General features: G+C 38.1%; 1 protein-coding gene across 4 annotated transcripts in view; it reads left to right on the top strand.

The window, feature by feature from the left end:
* LOC145985121 (embryonic polarity protein dorsal-like) overlaps window positions 1-12,413 on the top strand; it is a 59,077-nt gene that overhangs the window by 30,418 nt on the left and 16,246 nt on the right. For 2 of the 4 annotated variants that reach the window (XM_083118752.1, XM_083118754.1), the window contains 2 exons: window positions 5,500-5,633; window positions 6,929-11,133. In XM_083118752.1, coding sequence (XP_082974878.1) covers window positions 5,500-5,633; window positions 6,929-8,284 — 1,490 coding nt within the window. In that variant the 3' untranslated portion in view covers window positions 8,285-11,133. Of the gene's footprint in view, window positions 1-5,499; window positions 5,634-6,928; window positions 11,134-12,413 lie in introns of those variants that run through there. The other 2 variants (XM_083118755.1, XM_083118756.1) reach the window with 2 other exon arrangements.

Genomic DNA, 12,413 nt, shown 5'->3' with positions numbered 1-12,413 from the left:
TATGATGAAATGAAGCAGATAAAAGGGCAAGAACAAGAAAGTCATGCCTGTTCGGGACTCCAACCCAGAACCTTATGTAACGAGATTTGAAATTCTGGAGAAGGCGTCCGTGTTTCGCTTGGTTTTCTCTTTCCTCTACTTCTCTTATATTATCATACATGTATAATAAAAATGGATCTCATACGATATGTTGCGATTCATAATTGTGCTGGTTAGATGCTACAGATGTGAACTCCAACCTGCAATATATTATTCCCTTTTGTTTCGTATCTGGTTGAACATGAAATTTTCTTACACTGTGACAATTTCTTTCTTAGTTTTGGTTTGGTGCACAGATATGCTAATCTGGACTCGACCTTCAGTTAAAAGTGGGATACTAACCACTATGTGCATCCATCGTGTATCAAACCCGGGATCCACTGATTACAAGGCGACGACGTTATCACTACTCCATCGAGGAGGCCCCATGACAAAATGTTATTCACTCGATCTCTACCATAATTTATTTCAGCATTTACATTTTCGTTTTCTTCTTCTTTTTTCCTTTTGTTAACTACTCTTATACAACTCTTTTTGCGTCTTCGAATTTCTTCTTGTTTCAGGAAAAAATAATACATGCAGGCTCTATAAAAATCCCCCGTTCAAATAGATAAAACGTTCACTCTCGAGAACTAATTTACATGTTTATCACTAACGTAACCATTAGGAAACTATTGAAATGTTAACTGATATAACTGCAGATGAAACAATACTTACAGCCGCTAACGAAATATCTATTCTTGTGTAGCCTCACAGACAACAAGTATCTGGTGAGTCATTCACTCTTGCTGACTACGGGCGAAGGTCACTGAACTAAAGGGTGGTGGCAAGCAAGCAGGCTTGTGCTCTACCAAAGACGAGGTCACGTGTTCCAGTTATCAATGGCGTACGAAATAAGGAGGAACACAGCTATCTGACGTATGTTTTGGTCCCGTCATTGCACGTAGACAGTGGCGTATGCTGGTTCTAACGAGTGGGTAATCTCCGACCTTTTGATCCTCAAACTCCAAAAGTTTCCGTGCAATTTATGTCACGCTCCATATTGGATTTAGGAATATTGTGTCGGAATGTTTGTCTTATTGCTACGATCACAATCAATTAATTCTCGTTATTGCAGTTTACTATACGCGTAGAATTTCAAATAATAAAACAAGACAGTATTATAAAGCTATAAAAAAACAGCCTGTGAAATATAAAAATGAAAGACGTGCACTAGTGAAATAAAAACCCGCAATATTAATTTAAGTGCAAAATTCAACTTACTCCAGGACCCGATTACTTGTGCTGTACTACATCCAAAGCACGCTGTTTGTCCAGTTGCACGTCAATACGTGTCTGGGCGAAAGATTGCAGCTTAACAAAGGAAGTTATGTGACTTTTGGATTTTTCATGTTTGGCACAAGTGTTGCAAAGATTACAGTCACGCGTCCATACATTCTTTTCAGCCCCGAAAAGTAAGCACGGCGAACAAAAATGCAAAGCTTATTAACACTTATACTTCCTGTCAACCATGGTGTTTTGTCATAATTTGCTTGCGAAAATGCCTCACATATTCCCGATTTTGTCTTTGTGTGTAGAAATAAGTTCAAGCGATGACACTGGCCTACCTGTATTAACAATTTGCAACTTCTCCTGAAAAGATCTTGTTCCAAAAGGTTTCACCAGCAAATCTTGTATCACATCCATTACCCTTTAACACAGCACTATCACGACAAACACTAACACCTAAATAAATAATAAACACGAAGCACAGCACGAAGCCAACGACTACACGCATTCAGTTTCACGCGCCAAACTTCTGTTGTTGTGTTCCTGGCTCAGAATGAAATTCCCTATGAATAATAAAAAAAATCCCTTTCCGAGCTCGAATTGACAGGTTTTTAAAAGTTCGAATCATTGCAGGTCAGAGTCAGAATTTTAATTCGGGATGAGGATCATCCCTTATTATCAGCCGCCACATAAATTTGAAACAGTGGGGTTAGAAGTCCTGAAGATGAATCTCAGATTATTAGAACGTATTAAGCAAAGTGTTTAATCCTGCTAATGAAGTAAAATGAATTACCACTATACACTTTTTAAATTAGATATTTGTAGGATTTCGGGGAGGGGGGTTTCCCTTTAAAAAAATATTCAGTTCCGTGAGATAAGTATTCTCGCTGCTTTTGAAGATTAGAGAGGAGAAACAATCACTATTTTTGTAAATACAAGGATGGGGGGAGTCAGCAAATAGGTGCTTTAATTGCTTAAGCCTTGAATTTTAATTCAGTTTGCTTCATCTTCAATATTTAAGCTTTTCCCTTTTGATAAATTTATGTTCAAGTAACAGAAATCAGCAAGACAGAAGCAAATGTAAAGTGAAAATTAGCGTAGAATTGGTTTGCCCATGTTATTCAGTTTTCCTGTTCTTCGCACTCTACCGGGTATGTTTTCCCTAGTTGAGCGGAGGGAACGGAAAAGGCTCTCAAGGTTGAGAGTGCGACCGGTGGACTCTCACAAGAAGGAGCTTACCCTGGGCACGGAATCACCGCGCCTGAAAAGCAGTGTTTCCTCCCCCTCTTTCCTTTCTCCTCCCTCCTCGCCAAGGGTTGTAAGGAAAGCGGGAGGAATGACGTCAGGGTGAGATTCCCTGAAGTCATTCCACCGGCTGGAGAAAGGTTCCCGGACATTCGGTGGCAAACGATTGGAAGTATTCGCGCGCTGGAAGCAAGGAAATGTATGCATCGAAATTGGTTTGGAAGAATATTGCGAGGAAATGTGTGTATATATATATATATATATATATATATATATATATATATATATATATATATATATATATATATATTAAAAAAAAGAAATACAGCCGGGTCATCTGCGATTACCTAGATGACCCAGAGTATACGCCGCTGCACGTAGAACACTTTATCGTAGTGGCCTTGAAGTTCCCTCAGGGCACTCCTACGTAAAGGCTTCTGAGCTAGAAGGATATCTTCCCCATTGAGTGGAGGAAAAGTGGGTGCGTATAGAGGTCCCTCAACTTTCGTATTCTGTTTCATTTCAGAACCCGTGCTGTATCGTCGACTTAATCCAATCTATCCGATGTAGGTTTTAGGTTCTGTTTCTGTTCGGTTATTTCATGTTGTCTTCCTGCTTATGTTATTCGCGACGAAGGCTCTGGATTCGATAATCTGGACAATAACGGGATTGTGTTGGTTGCTTGATTTGGTGTCTTAAGTTCACTTTATGTCCTGTTAGGCTAATCGTGAATGGACCTACAGTTTAAAGGGGGATCCGAACCACTATGTTCCTCCACCGAGTATCGAACCCGGGATCCCTTAATTACAAGGCGCCCACGATCCCACTCCGCCATCGGGGATTGTGTTCGCAACGAATGAATCAAATTTGAGTGATATGATATGCAACCATTGGAAGACTATTGAAAGAAAAGCTACGGGAACCTGCCAGTTTTTCTACTGCAGACAGGAAACCATAAACATGCAAGAGAAGCTTATATTCTATGAAACCTGACGCTATGTGCTCGAATACTGGCTATATATAATCCATAGAGGCATAGCAACGTTAAACAACCTCTTATATGATACATATAGGTTTAAAAAGGTCGAAATACAAAGATTGTGTGCGCCTCACTGATCGCGTAGTGGTAAGGCCTTGTAATCAAGGGGTCTCGGGTACGATACCAGGTGATCGCACATAGTGGTTCGGATCCCACTTTAAACTGTATGCATTTCAGATTAGTCTATCTGTGCCGGTGACTCAGTCGGTAACGCGTCTGACTACCATGCTATAGGCCCCGGGTTCGATCCCCGGCCGGTTCAAGCCCGGGAACTTTTCTAACGTTGGAAGCGGCCCCGGCGCCCACCCAGCGTCGAATGACATGGATACCTGGGGGAAACCCTGGGGGTAAAGGCGGTCAGGGGAGTGATGCTGATCACATCACCCCCCACTCACGAACGAATCAAGAAAGTATGGGGCGGCGTGATGCTGATCACATCACCCCCACTCACGAACGAATCAAGAAAGTGTGGGGCGTTACCCCCACACCCCCTATACGCCTTCATGGCGTAGCGCTAAGCACAGGTGAGAACTTTACCTTTTTTTTTTTTGCATAAAGTGGACTTACAACAAAATTTAAAATTGCGATAAAGATTATGATAAGGTATTAAAGAATTGGGTCTAACACATTTTTTTATTGTTTACCAATGACCTTGTTAACGGTGGAAGCGGTCCCGGCGTCTACCCAGCGTCGAATAACATGGGTACCTGGGGGAAACCCTGGGGGGTAAAGGCGGCAGGGGCGTGATGCTGATCACATCACCCCCACTCACGACCGGATCAAGAAAGTGTGGGGCGTTACCCCCACACCCCCTATACGCCTTCATGGCGTGGTGCTATGCACAGGGGAACACTTTACCTTTTTACCTTGTTAACTAATATTCTTAATTTCAGTTTCAAGATGAAATCGGCTACGAAATAAAAGGAGTGGGTTCATATTTCTGTTACGAAATTCCACTTTTGTAGTAGACCTGTGCCACACTAAGATGTGACATAATAAACAAATCTGAGACACTTTCAAAGTATTAAATTGCTATCTACGTATTTGGGAACAATCTTTCAATATAATACTTTTTTTGGACGCGTCAAATCATAGTATTTAATTCCTGTTTTAGCAGCTTTAAGAAACCTGATTTTTTGGGGGGGTTACAAATGCCCTTTCTGCTCCCGTCAAGTTACGCCTATGAAAAAACAGGAATTCAAAGTAAAAGACTGTCCCGACTAAATCGGGAGACACGTCTGATAGATTTACAATTGGGAAAATCATAATTAAGCGTGTAGTTGAAAACAACCTATTTTCATATATTGCATGCAGCTCTACTTTTTCTGCAATGTGGATCAAGAACTGGGGACGTGGAGAAGCACAACACTCCACGTAACCAATAGTCACGTGACCCTCTTTGCTTTCCTGTCATGTTGACCTTCGCGTGGAACACATTTCTCGGTGTTAAGACAGGCAAAATCACCCGATCATCGAAGGGTGCAATATGTGTTGCCTACCCTCCTGCATTACTTGCTCCTATTAAAGCCTTATGGGGAAGAACTTTTTTCCATGACTGTACTTGTTGTTCATGACATAATAAAACACTGTTGTCCAATGTCCTGTGTTCTGCCTCTTCCCTATGAGAGTCTCCTGCATTCAGACTTCATCTGGTGGCTTCAAGCGAAGGTACATTCCATACACTTTCAAACACGCTTAGATTTTTCGTTTTGTCCCCTGAGTAAGAAAATAGTTACCATGACTTATGACTTAACCCTTGTATGAACATGAAGCACATGCTATAAAGAAATATGATGTACTACAAAGTCTCTAATTTTTTTCCACCAAGAACTTTTAATCATTAGCATGTTTAGATTCGTTTTATAACTTTCAATAATTAAAAGCTGTTAATCATTTTTCTCCTGTAGACGATATTGAAGTACGCTTCTATGAAGAGAAGGATAACCAGTTAGTGTGGGAAGCTGTGGGAGAATTCCAGCCAACTGATGTCCACAAGCAGGTGGGAATTGCCTTCAAAACACCAAGCTACAAAAATTTGCAGGTAACTAAATTTAGCTGTTACTATGCTTAAGATGATATTTTGAGATGATAGTTTAGAATGAGATTTAGGGCCTCCCCGATGACACGGTGGTAGCGTCATTGCCTTGTAATCAAGGGGTCCATCCTCGCCATCCTGGCATTCCTCTTCATTTAAAACATGTGCAAAATGTTCCTTTTCTTGCTCGCTGCACTCTTCATCGATACCCAGTGAAGGCACATGGCACAATGATTAGATCCCACATTAAACTGTAGGTCGTCCCGATTAGCCTTACTGTGCATAAAGTAGACTTAATACACCATCTCAATCAATCAATTTAGGATGAGATTTTGCTTTGTGGAGGAAGCCCATCTGGTTCTAAATGTTGTTTCAAAGTCTCAAAGTGTATATATACAGACTAACTCCTCTCAGCCTTCCACAGTATATAGAGCTAATTAAGGCAAATAACTTTTTTGATTGTCTCATTTCAATGCCACCAACCCTCAAAATACAGAATTTTTATCCTGAATGTATTCAACCATGCTGTAGAGTTGATTGATTGATTGAGTTGGTGTTTTAAGTCCACTTTATGCATAGTAAGGCTAATTGGAACTGGACCTACAATTTAAAGTGGGATCCGAACCACTAAGTGCCTCCACCGAGTATCAAACCCACGACCCCTTGATTACAAGGTGACGATGTTACCACTGCGCCATCTGGAAGGCTCCCATGTGTAGAGGTTCATAGATTTGCAATTATGATACATATTAGGCAACCACCCTAGTGATATGTCTAAATAAGTCACTTTATGGAGTAATTTTTATTTTTGGCAAAAGTTATGTGAGAAACAGACACTAAATCATAGTCTCATTTTGATTTTATGGAGTAATGTCTCATGTCTACAAGTCTCGAAGAATCAGGTGTCATTCTTGTCTCAATTTTTAGTCTTCCTACCATCCCTATTCACCAGTGTTAAAAAGCTTGGCTATTAGGTGTCACTTTGAGCGTAATGCACCAAACTGGAAACATTGTTTCCAAATTATTTCTTAGTTAAAAAGAAAAAATAGCAATGTATGAAAAGCAATTATCTTACATTTTGGTAGCAATTAGAAATTATAACAAATAATAATGAATGACATTAGTAATTTTTTGCTAACCCTAGCAGGTATTAAACAACCACTTCATCTCAAAACCTGTATCAAATTTCTCTCTTTTCATGTCCATAGAAGTAAGCTATACGGTGTCGTGTGCTATAGATATGTATTATGTAAGCATTAATCTAAGTTTGGTGTATTGAAACATTATCTTCGTATTAATAGGTGGAATCCATTGTGAAAGCCAATATTCAACTTCGCCGTCCATCTGATGGTGCTGCAAGCGAACCTCTTGCATTTGACTTCCTTCCGATGGATTCAGGTAGGTCTTTTTGGTCAAAGAAGTTAAAGGGAAATTACGGCATATTTTCCAACATCCTTGCAGCTAACACAGCACTCATGACAATGCCAGCAAATTTGGTTCAGCCCCAGCCAATGCAGATTGCAGAGAACCACAGCGAAAAGAGGGAAGTGGTGGAAGTTGAGCCAATTTCACCTGATGTGAAACAGATGGAAACCGACACGAGCGATGATTATGCACAGATTCAGAAGTCTGATAAGGATGAAGTGGTGATAATAGGCGAAAGTGCTCCTCAGCACATGCTCACAGGAACAGATGTAGGGCCTGTCATCGATATAGGTAGCGTGTACTCTGAGGTCAACGGAAACGCTTTCATCACCGACGACAATCTTTCTCAGGGAGAAACTTGCAAATCCGTCAACGAACTTCTGTCCCAGGTGGACGATTTTGCATGCATTTATTCAGAGAATCAAAGCATATTTGACAGAACTTTACCTAGAACTCACGAGCAAGTTCTGTTTTCAGATAACAATAAAAATATTATTGAAGACAGTTCGTTATCTCCTGCATACGAAACTGAAATGCAGGTCGATCATAAAGATAAGCGTATTATAATAGATGATACGTATGAGTCGCAAACATACTCCAGTTTCCAGCTTGCTATGAAGAACCCAATTACAATGGTAGAAATACCGTTTGAGGATATTAGTTATGCCGATAGTCCCATGACCAACACTCATCCAGAATCTGTAAAGCGTGAGGTCCCGTCAGCAGACTCTAAATTGCCACCATTGCCCCCAAAGCGGCTACGAAAACTTAAACCTGAAGATACCACAGTTCCTCCACTTCCCCCAAGGTCCCCTCAGCTTATGCCTCGTGCTGTCCCTGTGCAACCACCACCACTTCCTGTACAACGTTCCTTGGAAAACATACCCCAAACCGTATCTGAGAAACCACCTACCGGCAACCAACCGACAAAAACCTCAAAACCAAACATTTTTCAAAAATTATTTTCCAGAAGATCCTCTGGATCATCGAAAATGAAAAATAAGAGAACTTCATCAGAACCTTGCATCAATGCTAATAGTTTGACTCCGCCTTCCCCAACCAGTCCCCCAACCAATGAGCCATATGAACTAACGGAAGCTGAACATTATGCACTGTACACGGACATGGCTCCCCAAGCCACTGTGTCAGAATGTGATGAGTTTTCTCTATGCTACAGTCCTGTTGGAGAAGTGGTTGTTGAAAAGCAGGCAGTAGAAATGGAAAAGAAGTAACATTGTGATATATTAAATTAAAACCTTAAAATTATTTAATTGCATTGGTGCTCGCAAATTTTATCTCTTGCCAAGTTTGTGTAAATTTTGACAATTTTACTGTTCGTAATGAGGAAAAAGTTAACATTTGGTTCACAATTTACATGGCTGAATCGTATTTTACATGAATTTTTAACAACCAGAATGAATTTATGTAAATAAGTTTGTGTCAAGTTTTATACAAATATTGTTTTTATACATTGCAATATTGCAGTCCTATTCTTAATAGTCTAACCATGTTTCACGTCCACCGTAAAATATTACATGAGAGAGGATACTATTTTGTGCAATGGTTTTGAAACTGTGCCAATACTTTTTTCCTGCGTGGGCTATGAAATCCAATTACACAATTACGTTTTCCTTCCTGTTATGTGTTCATTTGATTATACTTTGGTTTTGCTGCATCTGCAATGATGCAACAGTGCCTTACCCCAAGTGTATTTGAAGATCGTAAACCCTTGTCTCTACAAATGTATTTTTCAGAATTTCTTAGCTGTCAGTGGTTCATATACTGTTTTATTTTTAGATCTAAATGTTGCACATTCTTCCTGAATGTCCGTATGCATGAAAGTTGGTGTTTTTAAAATGGAAGACAAAAGTAAATACATTTTAATTGAAGTAGAAGACTGTAACTCCTATGCAGACATAATTGAATCATGGGGGGAAAAATGTGAAAAGATTATGCTCAAGTTATCACTATACTCCAGTAAGATGTGAAGAAACAGAATAGCAATGAACTCAATTATTATTTAGCCAATTATGAAACTATTCAACAAATTTAGTGTGCAGAGAAAGTTTTACATTGAACTTATTTAATTTTATTGTGGAATCCTGACTAGTGAAATTTCATTTAATTTTTGGTGGGTTGTCTTCAGTAGCAAGGGGAGGAGTGTTCAATTCTAGTGATGACACGTTGTGTTGGTCCCCATTTTAAACTGTAAGGGCAGTTCTGATTGATGTTTTTGAATGTAGTATATTTTGTGAAATTTGCATTCTATCTTATTAAATTTTACTTTGAATGTGGGGTTTAAGATTCTTTTTTTTATTCCTTTTATTTCACAAAGATAAAAAGATTGGGCAAATAATTAATTCACTTAAACTCATAACAATCAGCTAAGGAATTTCTCTCTTTGAAACTGAAGTAACCAACAGAGAACTTACAGCACATTGATGTATGGGATACATTCCTGGAATTGTCATTTTAGGTATGCTTCAAAATTGGTACGTAGCAACAGCCAGTTCCTCAATCTGAATAGATAGAGTAGGAGCTTTTGGAGGAAATTTTTGGTTGCTTATTGATAGCTAAATAATTTAAGATTGATTTCCATGAATGAAACATGATACCATGTTTTAAAAAAATGACAAGCAGTAGATTTTTTTAGCGAATAATGAAGTATTCCAAGTTTTGGACTACATACTTCTAGAATCTACCTCATATCAGAACTTACTGGAAAGCTGGTAAAAAATTATAAGTGACCGAAGAGTTCAACTCAGCACCTTGTGTGTGCTATACCAACTGAACTGCAAAACCAACAGCTTTGACTTCAACACAACTTGCATAAAATTAATTCTCTTCACAAACTTATGACACTATTATGTGGGAGTTTCCCAGTGCAAAAGTTGATTCAACCCTGTTGCTGTTACATGTATCAACTTCACTATCGTGTTCTCCACCATTGTTGTCTGGATATCTGTTGGGAAGCAGATTATAAGTTAAGTCCGTTTACACATGCTTCTTCCCCATGTGGAGAAACGCATGGAGAAATCGTTATAAGGAGTGTTCAATTTAAAGCAGGACCCATTGTAGAAACAGCATAGAAGTAAATATTATTGCAAAAATATATTTACATTATACTTCACAGTAAAATATCCCCTACCTTCCCCACAAAGTGGTTTCTCAACGGAACAATACAGGAATCAGGTTAAGACTACAAACTATACATGCCCACAATTATGAACGCATATAGATGCCAGTTCTTGCAAACTGATCCCTGCTTGAGCCACAATTGTCAATAATTTTTTCAGCAAGTTCTTGATTAATATATATTTTGCAATTTGCTTGTCATAATCGTATCCTCGATTTACGTATATTGTCCTATCACTGCAGATGTTCTAACGAAAATACCTAAACTGTCGTGTTGATGAAAGTGTCCTGTTAAATCAGTCTCACATGAATTATTTAGTGTGAACGTATATATTCTCCGTTACCTTTCAGAGAACTTACACTTTATAATGATGGCAGGCCGTCATTTGTTCTTGTATGACAATTTGAGGTCAAAATTGACTTAGAATAATATTTTGAAACAATTTACACTCGAATGCGAGTAATATGATTGCATATTTATGAAAAAGTTTGTTACCTGTTGATTGCAGCTTGTTAAAGGAAGTAATAAATACATAGATTTGTTTCAGGCTTTGATAACATAAAGTTCGTTTATCTGTAATGTAGAAGTAGTAGTAGTATTTATTGTAGTTTTCCCTGTAGTAGATATTTATAATTATTTCGAGTTAAAAGTTTCGAGTTAAAAGTTACTTCACTAAAATTCTTGCACAGGGACAGATAATATGCAGTATAGGCACAAGCATATCATAGATTTCTTGTATTTTTCAACTGATTAATTTATTTTGTTTACTATTATTAATTTTTGTGCGGTGCACAGCTTCAGCATCTTGAAGCAGTGCTATGTAATTCGGAGCAGCTTGAGGATTAAGTGATGATTTTTTTTTCATTTAGTTTTGATTTAATTTTGTAGTACGGAAAAAACCATGGAAGCCTGACTTGGACTCTGCTCCTATAAGTCATAAAAAACGTGAGTATTTTTTTTCTAATGCTCTCTCCTGGTTGAGGTTGGGAATCTGTTGTCTCTCTGTCAAGGTGATGGGATCCTACTTTCTATATTTAAAAAAAATATATATAACGTTGTACATTTTGAGTGACTCAAATTTCTTCTGTGCTGTAAGAATATTATATTGTACACGACCATGCTTCAGCCACACAGAAGCGAACTGTAAAAAGTCGGGCAAGAAATTGAATTTTCCAGCTACTCTAACTTTGCCAAGTTAAAGGAAAGTTTCAAACAAAAGTACACTAATCATTTTGGCTCTGCAAGTGTCACCTCGGTCTGTTGGTCATGCAGATGAAGCAAATGCTTTTTTACAAACTGGAGACAGTTTCAACACATTTCCCATGCTTCTTTCTCAGAAGTTATAAACAAAATGAAATGTAATACCACTTCAACAAGTAATCAGCAACAGTTGATTAGACATTTAAGTATTAAACAGATATTTTTTTCAAAAGCTTCCATATAACAATAAATGATCCTTAACTGTTACATTCTCATTTTACAATTTACCTCTGCGACAATGTAACTGTTTCTGGATATTCATTATTATCTGGCACCTTGCAAAAATTGAACTGTATTGTACTTAATTGTTTAATAAATTGTTACTGAAAATTCAGTCATTACGATTGCAATTTTATTATTACTGTTTTCATTTTGATGAGACTGTTCATGATGAGCTCATAGATTATTTTCACACTAACCCAGAACTTTGCACTTTGCAATGTTGCAAGACTGGTTCCTTGATATTTCAGTAGACGGCTTAACATTTGCAGCACACTGTGTGGCTGTTAGCATTATAATTCATTTTTGTTGTAGCCTGAACCAGTTGCAGGAACAAAATCATCTAGTGAACCTATCTTGTATTCATGCTCTTTGACAGCTTACTGCTTAAGTTTGTTAATTTTAAGGTTTTCTGTGGCGTTTCTCTTGTAAATGATTGTGGATAGTGGAGAGCACTAGATATTTTCTGCACACCTACTAAGATTCTTCATTATTGTTAAGTAATATAATGTAAGAATTTTATTGCCCATATGGCATTAAAGTGGAGATAGACATTGGTAAACAAATGATATCTCCAGAGCTCAACTTGCAGTAAATGAAGTATACTCTCTTGTTATCTTTGTGAGATTCATATAATTTATTATGAACGTGTGACTTACCATACATATTCTTGATTATGTGATAGTGCAGTCATATGTTTAAATCAATAAAGATGAAAATTTCTGTTGCTGTTTCAGCTTAATAAT

Source organism: Lepisma saccharinum, chromosome 3, assembly GCF_977018435.1.
Source record: "Lepisma saccharinum chromosome 3, izLepSacc3.1, whole genome shotgun sequence".
Lineage (NCBI taxonomy): Eukaryota > Metazoa > Arthropoda > Insecta > Zygentoma > Lepismatidae > Lepisma > Lepisma saccharinum.
This window is presented reverse-complemented; position numbering and strand designations above follow the sequence as displayed.